A 22,859-nucleotide genomic window follows, 5' to 3' on the forward strand; every position below is an offset into this window, starting at 1 on the left:
ATCTATCTATCTATCTATCTATCTATCTATCTAGTCCAAAGGTAAAAATGAGCACATTTAGCAGGAGTGGCTGAGCCAAAATCGCCCCATGCTGTAAAAAGAAAATGCAATTGTGTTTATTATAACTGCAGAAATAAACCATCATATACTTCATTATTACATATTAGCATCAAGAGGTTGAGTTAAAAGGTTGCAATTTTTTCACATTTTATTAGAGAATTATATAATAGTTTTTTGCACTGTAATCAAAATTCTACAAATGAATGTAATACACACAATAAATTATAATAACTTGCTGTACTTGCTGTAGGTAAAGTGCAATAAACTGAATATACATTTCAGAGCTGACAAACTGTAGCTTTTAAACTTTAGTGTAGTTTAATATTAAATTTTTTCAATTTTGTTTGTTGGTTTTGTTATGAATATTAGAAGAAGCTTTTCAATTTAGTAAAAATCCTTTTTACAGTGTTTCATTTTTTTCCAGCATCAGTTACAAACAAATAGGATACACAGATGGACATTTCCAGGTTATATGATCTGATTTTACTGCATTGGCTAATGATATAAATAGATACAAATTTTAAGAAAAAAAGCTAGAATACAGAAAATGTGTTGGCAAAAGTTAATAATAAGGTGCCGAGTGGTGGTTCCCACATTCTCTAATATAATAATTGCCCTGCAGATCTCCAATCCAAAATGACCAACTTTAAGAGATGACATTGTTAAAACAGTTTCAGAGTAAATGCACATTAACCTCTGAGGAAATACAAATGAATTCAAGTGAAGCACTCAAAAAACAATTACAGTTTTGTTCCACATAACTTACATTATTTTCATCATAGACAAGGATAGTAATTGTGCATAGATGCAAATCCACCGATTAAACAGAACAATAACTATTTCCTGTTTACAGATATACTGTAATTAGAAAGCAGATATAAGGATTTGGTACCAAGTTACACATTACTACATTGTAGTTAAGGACACTTAAAATAAAGCATTACTACAAACAAATGAACCATTTTATTTTATACTGAAGTAGAGGTTGTTTCATTTTGAGTACCATAACCACAGCTTTCCACTGAAATTTCAGTACTCTTAACAGTTTTATTATACAGTAGATAATATATTTATATTATGTGTAGTATGGATTGTTTTGTGGAGTACTGAGAATGATTGGCTCGACATCAGAAATAAAATCTTAAAACATTTAAAAATGATTATTGCTGTGTTTTAGTCATTCTGGAGCTGAGACTAAACCTGGCATAATGTGTATGCTTTTAAATTTGTATATATTATCTTGTGTATATGCAATTTATACACACGGATACTGTACATATAGTTAATAACAGGAAATAAAATATGAACCCCATGGTAAGCATCGGACCAGATTCAATAGTCCATTCTATTCTGCAGATTCTAAAGTCCATTGTAAGAATAGGGTCATTAACAGTTAGTGATCACTGCTTCAGTGAAGCAACTCATTTCCAGTCTTAAGGAGTGTTTCAGTCTTTTCTCTCGTGCTCTAAATCAACACACACTAAAGGCTCACATAAAAATAAAAGTAAGTCCAGAAATACAATGAATAAAACAAAAATGAATGATTAAATGAATGAAATGGATAGTTTAAAATAGTGCAAATTGTAAAAAGTGCTAATATTATATTTAAATTAGATGTAAATATTGTTCTGTGATTTTACATTTCCTTCACCTTATTAACCATGTTATTGTGGTACAATTGTGCTCCGTCAAACCCCTTACCAAACTCCTTGTCTCACACATATTCTGATTTGTACATGTTGTTCTCATCCTTGCCATGGGGTATTTAACTTGATGTAAGTAAATAAAGGATGAAAAAAAAGTGCTTAGACACAAAACTGTGAGTCTATAAATAACAAAATACTATAAAAAAGTAAATAGTTGACATTTCAGAAAGAACAAAACATTTAAAGCAACATTCAAAGGTTAGAACAAGATATGCTTAGAGTATAAAGTAAATGTTTTTGTGGAAGACAATTTTAAACATTAACAAATTAAAAAAAAATTTATATTATTTTCAGATAGGTAATTAACACATTAAAATGCTAGTTTAATCAACTTTACAGTGCCCATTTAATCGATATTCAGGTACATCTCAAAATACATAATGTGTGTGTCTATGTATGCATGTAACTGACAAATTAAAAGAAACACATATTGAGAGGGCCTCATGGCATGGCAACTGCATTATCTAAACTGTACCTGCCACACTAATCTTCCATGAGAATTTGCATTGTTTTGTATTTTGATGATGGTGGCAGAAAATGCTCTCTTAGGTCCTGTTCCAGAGAACGGTCTGCAAATTCAATTTTGGATGGCTGCAGGTTTTTGTTGCAACTCGATTTCTTAATTAGAAACCAATCCTTGCCAATAACTGATCATATAAATTTAATGGCTTGTTGGTGTTTTCATTCTGTCATGTCAGGTCATTCCTATATCGTTTTTTCTCAGTCCATGGATGTTTTTGAAGTAATTTGTAGCCTGAAGTGGACGACTAATTCTATAGAATAATGTCTTCAATTTCCTTCCAAATATTTTATTAAACCAAATAGTTCACGATGAGTACCCAAAAGGTGTAAATGGAGAGCTGCTGTAACTTTGTCATCTACATATTATTGCTAATAAGGAGCAATTAAAAACAGTAACAGGAAATCCATCTGTTTAAAACAAAAATAAGCAGTTAAGGGAGGGAAATCTTAACAAACAACCAACTAAAATTAACTATAAAAATGTTGCTTTGAGCAGTAAGTGCTTCAACAGAAAAGAAAATCTTTAGGCATTATAGCCCTCGAGGACCAACTTTGCTGTTCTAGAGTCTTACATTAGTGCTCAGAACACATGACTGATATACACTGTTATTACGCTTCTTAAACCGTTCATTGAGAAACTCACATGGGGCATTGTGGATCTGAGTAGCAGGATAAAAATACCTCACTGCAGGACAAAAGTTATGATTCAGGATTGCTTTGTATTGACATTCACTGTCAGTGAAGATGTACCTCAACCACCAGAACCCTACACTATTGGGAAATAAGCATGGAGGCCATTGATCTCTTTTAGTGTGCAACACGCATGCACTCATGGCATATTGCTCAGTACCAATGTTTTGCATTGTTTACTCCACAAAAGAGCAGTTTTAGGTACAATGATAAAGTTTACACACTAAAAAGCAATCATAGTGCTGCCTGCCATAAAGTTGTTAGTGCCTATTTTAAATTAGACATCCTGTTTCTACCTCAAAATTAAATATGTAGTCAACTGACTGAGAATCAGTTTCCTGGTTTTCGATACATCTCAAAGCAAGGTATAGCCATCACAGTCAAGGAGTCTACATTTTCAGGCGCAGTTGTGCCCATATAATGATATTGTTCGATATCACTTCTATGCTCACATCACCTTTGAAAGAGTTCTTCCTAAAACACCAGCAAATTGAATATCCTGCTAAGCAGCCCCTAGAAAAGGCATAATGAAAAATAAGGAGAAAATGGACTCTCATGGCCTTTTTATGTTTGATCTTATGCATAATGGGATATTATTTACTTAATTATCTCAATGAACTCACCTACGCACGTAGAAGTGCCAGCTTTTAGTTTAATTGGTTTCTTTTATTTTACCAGTTAGTTGTGTGCATATATTTGAATGAATTATTATGCCCCTTACCTCATGCGCATCAAACTTTTATAGTACTTCATAAAAACTTCTTAAAATGTAACAAGCATGTTACAGTTGTGTAACTAAATATACCTGTTATGATTTCATAATACAAAAATGACAAAACATTTTAAACAATAAGCTAAGCAAATCAGCTACTTTTAATTCATATCTTGGCATGTATTAAAATAGTAGACGGGCCCTTCTTTACTGGAAATGTTTACCACGTTTCTTTGCAACTTTAACATCTTCCATACGTACATTTCACACAAGATGAATAGCAAATCACTGGAAACAAGCTACACAGAAATTCAAGTGATAGATTCCTCTGAAGTTTAATCACAGGCACATGTAATCCTCCTACTTGTCCTTTCAGACTTTGCTGTTTTGTTGTGAATAATAGTCTAATTGCAATCAAAGCATGTTTAGTTAATGGGAAGTTATTTTACTTCAAAAGTGATCTTATGTTGAACTTATTTCAGATTTAAAGGGATTTGACAGCCCATATCATACTTCATTATTATTATTATTGTCCAAAATTCCTCTCTGTCACAAATTATTCTTAAAAACTTCAGGATAATAAAATGGCAACTTGTCCATATCTTCTGTATTTCCTTTGTACTTCACATTTTTATTTGCAATTAGTCAAGTCTCATCCTGCATTAGACTTATAAACACCTAATAATTTTCCAGCATCAGTTCCATGATTCCAGTCCTACAGTTATGATGTGCTGCCCAAGATATAACATTATTCACAGTCTTATGACTAGAAAGATCACCTTCATTGGTTACAGGTATTCAGAATGACCCATGCCTGATTTGTGTTACTGATTGTTATGCAAGTTTGAATATTATTTAATTTGAACATTATCAGTTTAGAGTGCTCACCTGGAAATAGAGAATAGGATTTTGCTGCTGACTTGTGCTCATTGAAATAAATCCTTGATTCATGGTTTTTTCCTCTTTAAGCATTTATAGCTTCAGTCTTTGCTTGTTGATCAATCGATGCATTTATTTTAGGAACTGTGAGTCACGTTGAAAGATCCTTGTCAGCTTGTGTCTCTGTTACCTTTTGTTATATTTTAATTTGGAAGAATAAACAGATAAGGAAATAGTCCTCCAAAAAAGAGATTCAACAGCAAATTCCTTGACATTCATTTATAAATAATACATGATATTCAGACTGCCACATCATATGGTATGTAATGCTCAGATAGTAGTCTCCCACATTTATGGATCTATTACACTGTAAAATAAACATAATCCCCTTAACCAAAACAGGTATTTTATCCATTTAGTTAATGAAAGCTACATGACATAACAAGGGGTGAAGGTGTAAAAAAAATAACATTTTATTGTGGCACCAAGTTCGAAGGGTCAAAATTAAGATTTTTTTTTTTTAATGGTACTGGTGCTTTCACTTGTACAGCAGGTGCAGTCGACTGCCATGGCAGTTGTTGCGACTCAACTTGTCCGCTAGTGGGGGGCGCACTGAGGGCTGGTAAAGGGATGCTATGGGGGCAATGTTCGAGTTGGTGAAATGTTCCTGGTGGTTCTCTACAGAAGAGGAAATTGGGAAGCCAGAGGAGGGAGGTCCCTGGGCTAAAAACGCTTGTTTTTCATTGACTGAAGGTCGACGACGAGAACGTAGCTGCTGTCTCTCCAGGAGTTGGTGTCGTAACTCGGAAACACGCTCCTCTTTCTGCAAAAATAAAGGAAAAAATAAAATTAAGGTTTTGGGAGTAAGGATAGAGAACTTCAGTTTTCAATGGATACATTGCATTTTAATTCACCAAAATATCAAAGTGCTATTACTGCTACACATACAATTGCATGGAGTAGATAATTCCTCATTTGAATCTATTACTATACCAGTAACGGCACACTGCACGATAACGTGCACTGAATACACTTGACTTGAGCATTCATAGTTTTCATATTCTTTCTCTGTACGTTTAGCATTCGTTTCCGAGAGGCTGATACAGTTACTGCTTCCTAAGCAGCTGTTCTTTTCTCCACTGTAGCGACCTGCTTCTTCTCTTCTTTCGTCAGCATCTTTTTGCGTTAAAACTGATTAAGTCAGTGTCTGTGTTGCAGTTACTTAGTATGTTTTCCTTAATTTTTCACTTAAGCTGGCACTAAAGTCTTCAATCTACCTCAAAAATGATGTAAGATATGAAGAAGTAGGGGAAGTGATGGCAACAGTGGTAGGGAATGAGAATGGTGCAGTACGCATGCACTGCATGGCTGCCCTGCTGGCTGCTGCCGAGAGTTGCTTCTGCAGTAAAATAAAATAAAAATAAAAAGAGGAATAACCTTTGAGGTCACTCATCACCCTGAAAGTGGAGAGTAGACATCACGCAGTATATGTGTACCAAATTTCAGGTTAATAGGCCAAACGGTTTGCAAGCTACAGGTGATTTAAAATCCTAGACAGACAAATGCACAGCCACGGTAGCATATTATATATAAAGATATTAGGAAAATCATCTAGCATCACCTTGTGGGAATACGGTTTATTATCTTCATCATTTAAATATGACTTTTGACCAGAGTGTACAAGACTTAACATGTGTTTCTAAATCACACATCCCCACAGCGAAGGCTACATGTTATGTTAAGGTAAGCCTGGTAGGTCTGTTAGATAATATTTATTTATTTTAATATATAATTACTTATATATTTTAGTTTATCTTATTAGTTGTTCTGTCAGATACACAATTAAAAACTTAACAACATAACCTTCTCAAACTCATTTCAGAGTCACAGCAGGCCAAAGCCTACCTCAGTAATACTGAACACAAAGTAGAACACAAGTCTGGGAAGGGCACCTTTCTATCATAGAGACAACTCACATTCACATCCACACCTACACTCACACAGGGTCAGCTTGAAATTGACATATCAGCCTTACCAACACATCTTTGGAGATGCAAGAGGAAAACCCAGCAGACACCACAGAACTGACAGACACATTGACAACTAACAATGAACGTAGAACACTTGAATCATGAATGAGCAACCCTTCTCAATGCACCACTACACAACAACATTTATTTCTATAGCACATTTTCATACAAACAATGTAGCTCAAAGTGCTTTACATGATGAAGAAAGAGAAAAAAGACAAAATAAATAATTAAAATTAGGGAACACTAATTAACATAGAATAAAAGTAAGGTCTGATGGCCAGGGAGAAGAGAAAATAAATAAATAAATAAATAAAAAAAATACACCACCAAAATAAAAAAAGAGTTTGTTTGATTTAACTATTGTTGGAGTTTTGTTTTGTGTGTTAAAACTCTCATTGTGACATCCCATTTCAAAGTAAGGATACCAAGAACAAGAGAGAAAGACATGATGGAACACTGGTTATCTCCGTTTACTTCCAGCTTGATGACTCTAAATAGGCCTCATTGTGACTACATTCTTAACTGTAACTGAGACACTGTTTTTTGTTTTTCTTTTCTTGTAATTGTTATTTGTTTGTTATATTTTTCTAGTGCGTGAAATTTTATAAAAGTTAAGTTTGCCCTTAAAGCAAGCCAAGTATTGTCTTTTTATCATATGCTAATTCTAGCATTATGTCTGATATTATAGAGTATAACACAGGCTTAAATATGTACTGTGAGTGACATCAAATTGTGCATTAACAATGAAAGGACTGTTCAGCAAGCCGTAACATTTTAATCTTCAATAGATAGTAATATTTACTTGACTGTAAACTCAATAATCAAAATGCTCGCTTAATGACTTTTGGGAAGAAATTCATTATAAAAAGAAAAAAAAATGCATGGACAGACCTCTGCAATGATCTTCTCTAGCTCTCGATTCTCCTTTTCCAGCTGTCGGGACTTCTCCTCATCATTATTATTGGTAGAAGATCCTGTCTTCATTGTGTCCTGCTGTTCAGACTGCCACTCTCCACGGGTGATGAGTCTTCTCATCTACAAGTTTGAAAGTTTATCCCATGGAGTCAATGCAAAGACAAAGACAATCACAATGTATTTCTTTCACCTCATGTACAGTACATACAAAAATACTTGTAATTGAGGTTGTGTTTATTTATATACATACACAAATGCACTGTATATTTATATTCAGGCCAGCTGGGTATTGCATATTACATTGCATTTTGTATTTTCCCTGGTTTGCATTTGTTGTCAGTTTTAGATAGATAGATAGTCATTATGTTATTTTTGTTGATAATTCTGTAATTGTTTACCGTCACTTTGAAAATTCTTACATTCCATGTGTTCTATGGGTGGTACCACAAGTGGTGGGCCAAGACCTGACGTCACCAGTCTGGACAATTTCCTCTAGCAATTTCAGGCCTGGAGATGAGGATCACAGGTTTAGTGCATTGACACTTTACAGGGTCAGTAATGAATGTTGTTTTTTCTTGTGGATTTCCTGTTTTTTTTTATTATTTTCTGCTCTGAATTTTGTTTACAAATTGTGTTTCGGGACTTGTACTTTGTGGATTGCCATTTGCCTTTACATTCTTTTTCAGCAGTTTTGTTATAATTTTGCTTGTTTTGAAAAAATATTCTCATTTGATAAAGATTCTGTATTTTGAATAATCTTTTCAAACCAGAGTTTTTCATAGTTTTGCCCTCTTTTAAGGCATTTGTGATATTTTGAAACTTCAAAATATATTCAACGCTTTAAAAGCAAACTACTCCATTTTGGGGCTTTCTTAAGCATAGGCCTGCAGCTAGTAGTTGGAGGATGGTTTGATTGGGGTGAGGCTACTTTGGATAAGCCAGTGAAGATATTGTCCTGATTTTGTAGCACTTTTTGGAGACCTCACCCTTTTCCGCAATGTTTCTGATTCCATATTATAACACCCATTATATGTGGTTAATAACCCTCTGTTGGTTTACAGGGATAGCATGTTCTGTTAGGGGGAATGGTGACCTGGGGTAATTTACCAGAAAACAGGCTAGCACCAAACTTGAAGATGTATTCAAAAGCACTGGAAGAGGCCCAGGAAGTAATTATGGATTGAGATTAAAAGCATATCTGAGCTGGGAGGGAGAAGAATTTGGATTTGGTAGAATAGAAGAAAAAAAGAAAGAGTGACTCTTGAAAAAGTGGATTAGGTACTACATCATGCCATGAAATAGTAAGGGGATTTTTTTGATGTTTACGTTTTTTATTTCATTCTGTAAAGCTCATTTCATCATTGCCTATCCCTGTTTATTTATTTTGGATTTGTTTTTTGCTTCTGGCCACTGCATTGTCTAGATAGTTTTTCCCGCTGATAGAGGGTGTGGTCCCCCATGACTCATGGATAATTGCAGCGATGTGATTAAAAGGCCACCCATTAATTGTATTCTCATCCAAACTGAGGATAACAAACCTTGATTTCTGCCTTCATTAAGAACCTTTTTTTTTTTTTTTAATCTATGGTTTTCTTACTTTTGCTATATTGAAACACTGTGATTTTTCACTTCTCATTTTGGGTTTGGCACTTTGGGTTTCTTGATCTCTCCATTCTTATCCCTTTTCTGTCTTCTCGCTGTTCTTGCAGTTGCTCTTTTAAAATGAGTTGGCTTGCCGACATTCATCCATCCATTATCCAACCCGCTATATCCTAACTACAGGGTAACTGGGGTCTGCTGGAGCCAATCCCAGCCAACACAGAGCACAAGGCAGGAAACAAACCCCAGACAGGGCGCCAGCCCACCGCAGCTTGCTGACATGTCCATTCTTAAAACCTCAGTTTATATTAATACATAGGTTTTATTATTATACTAGCAAAATACCTGCGCTTCGCAGCGGAGAAGAAGTGTTTTAAAGAAGTTCTGAAAAAGAAAATGAAACATTTTAAAAATAACAGTTTCGTTTATACCTTGTGTCTTCTTATTAAACTTGTATCTCGCGAATATCATATTTGTCATAGGCATGACAAACGCCAGTGGCAGCGTGTCTATAAACTTAATTTAAACTTACGGTTTACACCGTGCTTTGTTTCCGCAGTAGCTGCACTTATGAATATGCTTGTATGCGTCACTCGCTTCATATATATTGTGAGATGTGGCCGGCTTGTCATCCCGGCCAATACCCCCAGGCCACCAGATGGAGCCCTCCCTGCAGTATGGAGGTGCCCCAAAGACCAGCAGGGAATCATGGACGCTGTAGTTTTTATCCTCAATCCCTGCTGGATACCTCAGGGGCCACAAGAGGGTGCTGCAGGGAGGACCGAGGACTCATTTGTGCCCTATGACCCGGAAGTTCATCATAGGAAGAGCGACGGGCTTCCGGGGTGAAGAAAAGAACTTTTACCTGACCTGGAAGTGATTGAGGATCACATGGACTGGGGATTGAGAACACTTCCGGGTCAGGGAATATAAAAGGACTGTGGGAGCTCCCAGACGGCAAGCTGAGCTGGGTGGAAGGGTGGCAACGCGTCTGGGAGCTGGAGGATTGTATTTGTGATTATAGTGATTAGTATATGAGTGTTGTGGTGGAGAGTGTGCTTTGTACACTGTGGAGATTAAATAAAGTCAACATTTGGACTTTTAGCTGGTGTTTGGAGTCGTGGACAGGGGTTCAAGGGAGCGAGAGCGCCCCCTATCTACCACAATATCTTTTGCTGCCTTTTCAATTGTGTAATGCGTTTTTTGTTCAGCGCTCTTTGGAGCTCTTCCTTGTTCTCTACGTACTGCATTCACAGTCAGTTCACGTGAGCCGCTCTTTTGTGTGATCTTGCGATGTCCACGGTTTTATTCAATGTTAGCTAAGATCTGGCACTTAAAAGTTTCTCGCTACAGCAATTTTAACTCCGTTACAAAGTGATCCAAAGTCTCGTTTATACCTTGTGTCTTCTCATTAAACTTGTATCTCGCGAATATTGTATTCGTCGTAGGCATGACAAATGCCAGTGGCAGCGTGTCTGTAAACTTTATTTAAACTTACGGTTTACATCGTGCTTTGTTTCCACAGTAGCTGCACTTATGAATATGCTTGTATGCATCACTCGCTTCATATTCTTTTGCTGCCTTCTCAATTGTGTAATGCGTTTTTTGTTAAGCGCTCTTTGGAGCTCTTCCTTGTTCTCTACTCACTGCGTTCGCAGTCAGTTCACGTGAGCCGCTCTCTTGTGTGATCTTGCAAAGTCCACAGCTTTATTTAATGTTAGCTAAGACCCGGCACTTAAAAGTTTCTCTCGCACTTTCGCTGAGTTTGTGCCAAACACAAGACCATCTCATCTTCGTTTGTATAAGCACAGTCCTTCACCCATGAATATTTACCTTATATGGGTAGGCACTCAATTATGTGGGAGTCGTGATGATGCGGGACGCAACTCCGCCTCACACGGCGACCGAGCTGCAGGCTATGGCCATATACAGTATATGGTCGAAAGTATGTTCCAGTTATAACTGTTACGCGTAGAATTTTGAAATGATACCTGCCTAACTTTTGTAAGTACAGTAAGCTGTAAGGAATGAGCCTGCCAAATTTCAGCCTTCCACCTACACAGGAACTTGGAAAATTACTGATAAGTCAGTCAGTGAGTGAGTGAGTGACTGACTGACTGACTCACTGACTGACTGACTCAATGACTCATCACTAATTCTCCAACTTTCCGTGTAGGTAGAAGGCTGAAATTTGGCAGGCTCATTCCTTACAGCTCACTTAGAAAAGTTAAGCAGGTTTCATTTCGAAATTCTACACATAACGGTCATAACGGTCGACAACGTCCGCAATGTTGAACTTTCTTATTTATTGCCCCATCTTCACAAAATTTGGTAGGCGGCTTCCCTGCGCTAACCGAAACCGATGTATGTACTTATTTAGATGGTATGACACCACTGTCGGCCGCTATATTGATCTTTCCAACGTCACTAATTTTCCAACTTCCCATGTAGGTAGAAGGCTGACCCCATCTTCACGAAATTTGGTAGGTTGTTTCCCTGCACTAACCAAAACCGATGTACGTACTTATTTCGGTGGTATGACGCCACTGTCGGCCGCCATATTGAATTTTCCAAACATCACTAATTCTCCAACTTCTCGTGTAGGTAGAAGGCTGAAATTTGGCAGGCTCATTCCTTACAGCTTACTTACAAAAGTTAAGCAGGTTTCATTTCGAAATTCTACGCGTAACGGTCATAACGGTCAACAATGTCCGCCATGTTGAACTTTCTTATTCATGGCCCCATCTTCACGAAATTTGGTAGGTGGCTTCCCTGCGCTAACCGAAACCGATGTACATACTTATTTCGGTGGTATGACGCCACTGTCAGCTGCCATATTGAACTTTCCAACGTCACTAATTCTCCAACTTCCCGTATAGGTAGAAGGCTGAAATTTGGCAGGCTCATTCCTTACAGCTTACTTACAAAAGTAAAGCAGGTTTCATTTCGAAATTCTACATGTACCGGTCATAACGGTCGATAACGGTCGACAACATCCGCCATGTTGAACTTTCTTATTTATGGCCCCGTCTTCACGAAATTTGGTAGGCAGCTTTCCTGCGCTAACCGAAACCTATGTATGTACTTATTTCGATGGTATGACGCCACTGTCGGCCGCCATATTGAACTTTCCAACGTCACTAATTTTCCAACTTCCCGTGTAGGTAGAAGGCTGAAATTTGGCAGGCTCATTCCTTACAGCTTACTTACAAAAGTTAAGTTGGTTTCATTTCAAAATTCTACACGTAACGGTCGATAACGGTCGACAACGTCCGCCATGTTGAACTTTCTTATTTATGGCCCCATCTTCACGAAATTTGGTAGGCGGCTTTCCTGCGCTAACCGAAACCAATGTATATACTTATTTCGATGGTATGACGCCACTGTCGGACGCTTTATTGAACTTTCCAACATCACTAATTTTCCAACTTCCTGTGTAGGTAGAAGGCTGACCCCATCTTCACGAAATTTGGTAGGTGGCTTCCCTGCGCTAACCAAAACTGATGTATGTACTTATTTCAGTGGTATGATGCCACTGTCGGCCGCCATATTGAAGTTTCCAATGTCACTAATTTTCCAACTTCCTGTGTAGGTAGAACGTTGAAATTTGGTACATATTTCGGTGGTATGATGCCACTGTCGGCCACCATATTGAACTTTTCAACGGTCTTTGTTACTTATGGGCCCATCTTCAAGAAATTTGGTACGCGGGTTCCCAACGCTAACTGAATCCTACTTACATACATATATACGTCCATAGCCTGCAGCTCGGTCACCGTGTGAGGCGGTGTTGGGTCCCCCATCCCAACGCCCCCCACGTTGTTGGCTGCCTGCCTATATAAGGCCGTCTGTCGCTCCAGTCTCTACATTCCCTTCCTTGCTTCGCCACGGTATTCACGTCTCCCTGCTGATAACTACAGCCTTTTTATTTAATCCACGGCTTCTCCGCTGTTTTATTGTTCATTTATTACGATTATAGTTATTGTGTAGGTATTTAAGACTTACTTTACATTGTTCAGGTACCCATTTCCTTTATCATTCCCACCGTACCCCCATTAACATGTCTATCGAGGTGATCACCATTGATCAAAGAACTGTCACTTACCAAGTGGTTTCCATGCCCGGAGATGGCACCTGCCTTTTCCATTCTCTTTGTTACATATTGCACGGCCATATCAGGCTCACTCTTGATATCCAGGGGAACATTGTGTCTTATGTATTGAATGACTGGGACAGGTTCAAGGTGTGTACTGATGACGGTACAGGAGATAATTATACTACACAGGAGCACTAGAAGAGTGAAATGCTTAAGCCCTTCACCTATGCATCTGCATGTGAGTTGATGGCTGCCGCTGAATTGTTCGGTTGTCGCTTTCAAGTGTACCGAAATGGCCAAATATTTTACACCTTTGGACAACTGCCAATGCCTCTTAAACATCTTAGATTTACAGGTGACGATTTCAGTAGTGGACACTTTGATGTTTATGAATGTTTAAACTCTCAAAAGCTGGATGTGAAGTTATCGATGAAACCGGTTGTATACTTACAATGCTTGACAGATGCCGAATGTCTCTTCAACACAAGTCCTACAAATACTGTCGTAATTGAAACAAACCATGAAACTCAAACCGATTATGACAGCAGCAATCTAAGCTGTGAGATTTGAAACAAGATTACTGTTCACATGGCCAACTGTATGTTGCATGCTCAAGAGTAAGCTCAAGGCACAGCTACAGCTTGGTCATATTACAACTGGAGGGCAGAACTGACAACGTGGCATACAAAGAGATCCTTAACAAATAATTATTGGTATATTTTTCCTCAGTTTAAAAAGGTTTAATTTTCTTCTTAATAAAAATTTTAAGCAAGTACTTCGCCACTGCGAAGCATGGGTATTTTGCTAGTTATATATATAGTAGATGTGTTACCTGGTGTAGCCTGGGTGAAAAGGTGAAAAGTAATTAAAAATTAAACATTACCCACATTTATTATCCTTAAAGCTGTTTCATTAAATATATTATTTTAGTAGAGTAAAATGTTTTAAATATAATATTGTTTTTTTTTTCTTTTCTGTGGGTGCAAAAAAAAGGTGTGATGCCCTGGGGCCATAATAAAAATAAAAAGGGGAAATATTTGATTAAAGTCATAGTGAAATGTGATGGGCAGGAATCAAACCCAGATTTCTTAGTTAAACATTAAGTGTGCTAACCATCACACCGTCATCACAACCAGAATAGTGTTGCTTTTCTGTTAGTTGATCACAATGTAGTATTTCTTGCCATTAACTCCCATCCCCAGCTGTCCCCAGCAGCACTTTAGAAGGGCGAAGCTGAAAGTTGTATGTCAGAAACCAGATACATGGTGAAAAATGAAGCTTTATAAATAAGGAGAAAATTTTATATATATGAATAAATAAATTCTGCATTTTATTATTGTTTCTTTAGTGAGGACTTTCAGTTTGGGAAAATATCCATCCATTATCCAACCTGCAATATCCTAACTACAGGGTCACTAGGGTCTGCTGGAGCCAATCTCAGCCCACACAGGGCACAAGGCAGGAACCAATCCCGGGCACGGTGCCAACCCACCGCAGGACACACACAAACACACCCAAGCACCAAGCACACACTAGGGCCAATTTAGAATCACCAATCCACCTAACCTGCATGTCTTTGGACTGTGGGAGGAAACTGGAGTGTCTGGAGGAAACCCATGCAGACACGGGGAGAACATGCAAACTCCACGCAGGGAGGACCAGGGAAGCAAACCTGGGTCTCCTAACTGCGAGGCAGCAGCACTACCACTGTGCCACTGTGCCACCGTGCCGCCCCTGGGAGTATATTGACAAAGCTATTCTAAAGGATTTTTACTCTGACCATAAAGATATATTTAAAGCTGACTCATCAAATAAAATGTCACTTACTGCTCTTAAAGCAGACAAAAGCTGATCTGTAAGTTGTGTTGCAAAAAATAATATTTCAATTTCTATGTATTCCTATGTATTCCTTGATTTAATTTTTCATTGACTGCAGTATGGCTTTTCAGCATAAACTGAACACACTGATAACAAATGTGTCGGCACTTATATCACAGTAATGCATGATGTGCTGTGTCAGCTTTGCTTTGGGTTCTTGTAAGGGTTTTGCTCCATCAGTCATGCAGGTTTTCCTCTCAGTAAATGTTCCTATTAATATTTAAAGCAATTTTATATATCACTGGCTTCATGCTGAAAATGTTATTTTTATATCAGGAATACATCATTTTTAGGGGGTGGTTTTTATGTGCAATCATTTTCTGTTGCAGCATACAGTATTTGCTCCATTTACTGACTATTACCCTTTACAACATGATTTAAGTTTTTTCGCTTTTTTAAGGTTTCTTGCTTTCCCAAAAATATGAAAACATGCCTTTAAATACTTTTCTTGTGGTTAAAATAAATGCCTTTAAATTTTAAAAGTAAAACACATATTTAAAGTTTTCATTTTTACACCCTACCTTGGGCACAAAAAGAACAACGAGAGTGATGTACACAGAGAAGACGATGGCAAGGGAAGCAAATGCAAAGGCTGCATCCTGCTGGCTGTTCAGAATCATGGTCACTGGAGCAGTAATCAGGCAGAGCACCTGGCCAAAGGGAAAAAGGGGGGAAAAAAAGGCTTGAATATTTCATGAATGGACTGGATATTAAGTGGTATCACATTGTTATTTGAACAAACGTTTTCCTATCATATCTCTTCAGAATAAAACCCACCATGGTGCTTTACAATCAGGTGCATAATTTTATTTCAAGTATAGGGAGGGAATATGTTAATATAGACAAAGCTGTTGTGTTTATGACCCACATATTACACTCTAGATACTCTTTGTCTGTTTACATGTCATGCTCAGTCCTGCAGAAGATACTACTGGGCTTCAATTTCAAGTCCCCTGTTAGAGAGTTTGGCAAGTAGTGGATCAGCCCTCATGCTGATTAGGACTGTTTCCATTATAATTTTAAAAAGCACAGGGACAGAATTGATTTTCAAATTATAACAGTATTTCAATGCTGTAGTATTGTATATTTGCTTCAAATAACTGGACTATTGAACTAATATTATGTTTATAGTTTTGCAGAGGTTACATTTGACTGCTCTAAGCTACACACCATGTGCTGAAGAAAAAATAGCTCAAAGGTTGCTGTGCTGTCACTTGAAAAATTGTGATGATTCCAGTCCTGTCATTGGTGCAAAATATACTGTTGAAAAAAATTAAAGGAACACTTTTTAATCCGAGTATAGCATCAATTCAATAAAACTTCAGGGATATTGATCTGGTTAGTTAAGTAGCAGAGGGGCTTGTTAATCAGTTGCATCTGCTTTGGTGTTAATGAAATTAACAACAGGTGCACTAGAGGGGCAACAATGAGATGACCCCCAAAACAGGAATGGTTTAACAGGTGTAGGCTACTGACGTTTTTCCCTCCTCATCTGTTTTTTCACTAGTTTTGCATGTCACTACTGGTGGCATGAGGAGATACCTGGACAATACAGAGGTTGCACAGATAGTCCAACTTCTCCAGGATGGCACATAAATATGTACTATTACCAGAAGGTTTGCTGTGTCTCCCAGCACAGTCTCAAGGGCATGGAGGAAATTACAGGAGACCGGCAGTTACTCTAGGAGAGCTGGACAGGGCCGTAGAAGGTCCTTAACCCATCAGCAGGACCAGTATCTGCTTCTTTGCGCAATGAGGAAGAGGATGAGCACTGCCAGAGCCCTACAAAATGACCTCCAGTAGGCCACTGGTGTGAATGTCTCTGACCAAACAATCATAAACAGACTTCATAAGGGCGACCTGAATGCCTGACATCCTCTAGTGGGCCCTGTTCTCACTGCCCGGCACTGTGGAGCTCGCTTGGCATTTGCCATAGAATACCACAATTGGCAGGTCCATCACTGGCGCCCTGTGCTTTTCACAGATGAGAGCAGGTTCACCCTGAGCACATGTGAAAGACGTGAAAGGGTCTGGAGAAGCCGTAGAGAACATTATGCTGCCTGAAACATCATTCAGCATGATCAGTTTGGTGGTGGGTCAGTGATGGTCTGGGGAGGCATATCCATGGAGGGACGCACAGACCTCTACAGGCTAGACACTTTCACTGTCATTAGGTATTGGGATGAAATCCTTGGACCTATTGTCAGACCCTATGCTGGTGTAGTGGGTCCTGGGTTCCTCTTGGTGCACGACAATGCCCGGCCTCATGTCGTGAGAGTATGCAAGAAATTCCTGAAGGAGGGAGGAATTGACACCATTTACTGGTCCCCAAGCTTGCCTGACCTAAATCCAATAGAAGACCTCTGGGACATTATGTTTCAGCCCACCTGAAGCCGCCAGGTTGCACCTCAGACTGTTCAGGAGCTCAATGATGCCCTGGTCCAAATCTGGGAGGAGATTCCCCAGGACACCATCCATCATTTCATTAGGAGCATGCCCCGGGGTTGTCAGGCATGCATACAAGCACATGGGGGCCATACAAACTACTGAGTACGATTTAGAGTTGTTGCAATGAAATTTCGGCAAAATGGACTAGCCTTTGATTTTCAGGGTGTCTTTGAATTCAGCCCTTTGTAGGTTGATAATTGTCATTGTCATCAAACAATGCAGCATCCTTTCATTCTTAACACATTACCCATTCCATATCAGTCCATACCGAGATCTGATGTGTTTTCAAAGTGTTCCTTTAATTGTTTTAAGCAGTTTATATGGACAAAAAAAAACTGATTCTTGCACTAAAAAGATGTATTTAATCACACTATTTGAAATTCACAAAGTTAATTAAATTTGAAACAAAAGAGAAACTGGCAGTGAAATTACATATTAAGATCACATACATGTACATGGAAGGTAGAAAAAGGGATTTATGCAGATGTGTCATTCTGACTGATTTAATTACAAATGATGTGGTTGCAATTTGTTTTGTAGCCCTATGTGCACAAACTGACCCTCCAAATGAAGTGTGTGCTTCTTTTTCAGTGATTGTAATCCATTTAATTGCCATAAACACTTTCTTGTTATAGGAATTTGTCATTTTGCACATACCTCAACTTACTCTCCACTGGCACACATAGAGTTTTGGGGTCAGAGTACAGGGTCAGCTATTTAGAGCAATTGCAGGTAAAGGGCCTTGCTCAAGGGCCCAACAGAATAGCAATACTTTTGTCATTGCCAGGATTCAAGCCAGAAACCTTCAAATTTCCAGCCCACATGTTTTAAGCACAGAGCCACCACTCCGACCCAGGCTTTAGTAGGAGGTTCTACCAAGATTTGAACTAGGATTGCCTGATTCAGAGTTCAGAGTACTTCCTGCTTGATTCAATTATGTCATATCTTTTCTTGTAGAGTAATGAAAGTTCAGCACTGCATGATGAGTAAATCTGTGTTTATTCAATATGCCCAAACTCTCTAACTGAAGATTATGGAGAGTAAGAAAAAAGTAATCACTGCAATTGGGAACCAGTCAGTGATGACTTAGTGGGTGAGCAGTACTGGGAAAACTCTGCTTTAATTAACTTTTATCTGAATGAATAGACAATTATTACTATTCACTGTTAAAGCAAATAATTTGAAGAAAGTTCTGAAAATTTTTGATAATTTTTTTGATAATTAATGATAGCTTGCCCATATTACCCATAGATTGTTGTGACGATGCAGGTTCACTGCATGCTCTCATCATCCACCCGGGAGCCCTTGAACCCGTCACCGTTGGTAATGTTACAGATGAGCTCGGTAGTGAGGCACAACAAATAGAGCAAGGGGATGGTGCAAAATGTGCAAAAGTGATTTTATTTAAATCTTCAATAAATAAATCCAGTTGAAAACGAGGTTAAAACAACGCTGGAAAAAGTCCTTTAAAAAAAAATCCAAAGCCCGGTGTCTTTTACCTGGTGGCTCCCCTGCTTTTCCCATCAGGCTTCTCAACAGGAGAGTCGCCCTACCAGCAGCTGGCCTTCTCTCCACTCTACTGGTCTGGAGGCTTCCTGATCCCTGGCTTCGGCTTCGCTCTCCAGACAGAGACTTGGCTTCCCTAACGACCAGGATACTCACGTCAGGGAATTCACCGCCCAAGGCTCCCGACTCCCATTGCCTTCTTGGCCTTGCGCCGCCAGCCATCCTACTACTGGTCATTCCCATTCCTCCATAAAATGTTCAGCGGGAGCGACCACTTCCAACTGCCCTAAGTGTTGGCCAAATACCCCTGCTAGGGCTCAACTGTCCAGCTGCCTGCCTGCGAGCCTTCACTTGCTCGCACCGGCTCTCTCTCTCTCTCTCCACGCTGCTTGCTGCTTCCTGCACCCTCTGTCTTTCTTTTTCCTTCCTTTTTTCTTCACCTCCTAGCCGCCTTGTGCTTCTATTTATGACGTTGTGGGTCGTGATTCACCTGTGGCAATCAGTGGCTACCGGGTACAATTACAGATGCGGACAGCTCCTCACCTGTGTACTTAAGTGAGACTCGCCCACACCGCAAATCACCCCAGGAGCCACTTCAACCACACATCACCACGCCCCCAGGCTAAGCCGCGAGTGCAATGATTATTTATTTTAAAAATGGCCCTTTGACTTAAGCTGTGGACCCGCTATACCACAATTGTGGATTTACCTTTAACATTTTTCAAAGTTTTGCTTGCATTGACTAAAATTGAATTTATAATGAATTTATTAATATAAAAATTTGAAATTTCTGCCTCGAGTCTTCTATTTTTAGAGAGCAATTTGTCATGAAAAAACAGATGTAAACTCAGTAATACATGTATAAAAAAAGCATGTGAACTTCAAGAATGAAAACAGCAAGTAGCAGGAAAGCTGGTCTCAGTCCATTTCTAGAATGAGAACTGAGCAAAACATGTTTTCTAATTTCCCCCAGGATACAGTGATATGGCAGTACGGGGTCAGTGAGAACACGGCAAAAACCGAGAGGAGCTTGCTAATGAATGGTGCAGCGTGTATTCTCATGAGCCTAAAAATGGCATTTAGAAGAGAAGACTGTGTATTGATATGATTATAACTTAACTGATTTCTTTTACAACTTGGGAAAAAGACACAATATATGATCTGTAACCCAGAGATAAATGTTAATTTTGAAAGAAAGAAAGATTATATAGACATTGAGAAGGATTTGTCAAGAAGCAGTATATTTATGACTGTCAAGACTGTTGTTATTAATCATTAAATGTAATAATCTATTTATTTATATGATTACTATAAAAGAATACTGGTATTATATCTATGATATATGTTTGCTGCACCAAGGGAGTGAGGGCCAGCAGGTGCTCTTTGGAGCCAGATTCCACCATTTGTACAAATTTGCCCCACATTAAATCTTAAAAAACAAGTATGTGTTTTTAAGGTGTTTTACATAATAAAAACAAACTGAATAAAAATAGCTATTTAGCAAAAAACAGAAAGTGTGGCAGTTTTCCTAGACAGAAGTGTACTGCAATTTTCATTGCATGACTGCTACACAGATTCATCAAGTTCAACTCTTCTAATAGCGAGTTCAGAGGTTTAACTGTCTTTGTATATCTGAGGTTTTACTCGAACAGTATAACACATGAATCTTGATATAGTGTTACTTTATCAATGGCTAAATATTGATAGATAAACATTATACCAACTATGCATTCTCTAGTAGTAGGATATGCTACAAAAATGTTATGTTTTTTAAGCTTATTTTTAACATTTATCATATTTTGTGATCTTTCATTTTACTGAAAAGCATATTCATTGCTGTGTGCTGGGTATTTTGTATTATGTGCCTTTGCACGTATACTGTAGGTGCCACCAATGTGGCATGCTTTCAACCTCTCCTTGGTTTAGGTTTGTTAAACAGCACTGTTAACCTGTGTAGGAAGATGTTCAATTTTGCTATAAATTTTAGGCTGTTGCACTCAGGAATATTTTTGTTAAAAAAAAAAAATTGTGGCTTGTATTTCTTGGACTCCTTTGTCCACTCAGTAAGTTTATTATTGGCTAACTCTGGAGTAAAGGAGCTCCTGTGCATTAGCAATAGATGTCAGATTAAGGGAAGGGATGACCCTTCCAAAATAGAAGTAAATTTAGTTTAATTTAATTCAACTTAGTATTTAGATCACACTTTTATTTACAAAATAAAACAAATTGTAGGATTGCTTAGTGTTCTTTAAACATGTGATTTCCATTACAATATTTTTGCAATTACCTTTTTATTCTGACTTGAACTGAACATGTTTTATTTTATCCATGTCTTTATTTTCATTATTTATACAATGCTCCATGGAAGGATCACATGATCAGTTCAGTAATCTCATGACAATACTGGAAGATTACACATAAAAATGCAGCATTTGCTTCTCTCATTATCCCCCATTCAGTAAAACAAAACAAAACTTGTGAAGAACTGTAATATAGATAGCTTATTATCAAAGTTGACAATTGAGTCAGATTTGGATCACTTTTTTAATCCTCAATTTTTATTTTTGATTATCTTTTAGGTGTTTTGCATGGTTCTCTCTGTCCTCCCGGTTATGATCTCTGCTACAACTTTTTGAACATGATTTTTCAGTTCTTTGTATATCTCCTGGTCCCTTTGGCCTCATAATAATTCAGAGACATTGTTTTCATTTAAAAAAAAAAAATAAATAAATATATATATATATATATATATATATATATATATATATATATATATATATATATATATATATATATATATATATATATATATATATATATTACATTTAACAAAACTCAAGATAAACATTTCCTCAATAGACTGGTTGGACAGCTCCATCCTATACCAACAGCGACAAGGAGAATGTCCGGATTACAGGGCAGCCCTAAGACCTAAACCTTACTGAGCTGACTTTCAAAAGATTTAAGAATGCCGTCAATCTCAATGGGTTATTTTTAAACTAAACTTACTCCTTTTATGTTTTGTTACAATACTTTCTGCAGTAGCATACCTTTATTATTGGAATATAGAACTTCTCTTCATGATAAAACAGAACCCTAGTTCGGAATACCATATACAGTATATAAGCACTGCTCATTTAAAGAGAATTTCCAAAACTAAGCTTGGTGGATTTTGTTTGTTTTGCACAATCTGTGGAAAATTTAAAAATACTACTACTGGTTAGTGGAGTAAGGTGAAGTCATTATGGATTTTGTTGGGTACCCTTCAGGGGGCTTGATGTCATGTTTTTATGTTGTTTTATATTTTTCTATTATTTTCTTCCTTTTGCATTCATATGTGATCAAATGTCCTTCAAATGATAATAAACTTATGGACTAAACTTATTTTTGTTCTACTTGCTTTCTTCTGCCTTAGTCAATAGAAAGTCATTTTTTACTGACATTTACTTTATTTGCTGTCATTGTCTGCCACCTATAGGGCACTGGAGGGTAAAGAAGGCATGTTCTTTCCTGAAGTAAAACACAGTTTAACCATATTTATATTAACTGATTTTCTTTACCATTAAAATGTTCAGTAAAATGGAAACAGAAAAAAAACAAAAGTATATAAAAACTGAAGTATATTGCACATTGCAGTTAAAAGACAACCTTTTCAGCCAGGCTTATCCTATTTAAAAGTACACTTACTGCCACATTGTAGATAGCCATGCCAACTGCACGATGGTCATTGATCTTTTCTGTGGACACACTCTTTGTCTCATAGGCAAGGAAGATTCCTAACAGCAAAAGAAGACCTTTGTACCCATACACCACTC

At 37.8% G+C, this 22,859-nt stretch overlaps 1 protein-coding gene across 3 annotated transcripts in view; it reads right to left on the reverse strand.

Moving 5' to 3' along the window:
* Positions 1–1,788: 1,788 nt before the first annotated feature.
* The window catches only part of gabbr1b (gamma-aminobutyric acid (GABA) B receptor, 1b), a 770,225-nt gene continuing 749,154 nt past the window's right edge, over positions 1,789–22,859 (reverse strand). For all 3 annotated transcript variants that reach the window (XM_039768692.1, XM_039768693.1, XM_039768691.1), the window contains 4 exons: positions 22,732–22,859; positions 15,612–15,740; positions 7,494–7,637; positions 1,789–5,392 (listed from right to left, as the gene is read on the reverse strand). In XM_039768692.1, the coding sequence (XP_039624626.1) occupies positions 5,108–5,392; positions 7,494–7,637; positions 15,612–15,740; positions 22,732–22,859 (686 nt within the window). In that variant the 3' untranslated portion in view covers positions 1,789–5,107. The remainder of the gene's footprint in view (positions 5,393–7,493; positions 7,638–15,611; positions 15,741–22,731) is intronic.

This window comes from Polypterus senegalus, chromosome 11, assembly GCF_016835505.1.
Source record: "Polypterus senegalus isolate Bchr_013 chromosome 11, ASM1683550v1, whole genome shotgun sequence".
NCBI lineage: Eukaryota > Metazoa > Chordata > Cladistia > Polypteriformes > Polypteridae > Polypterus > Polypterus senegalus.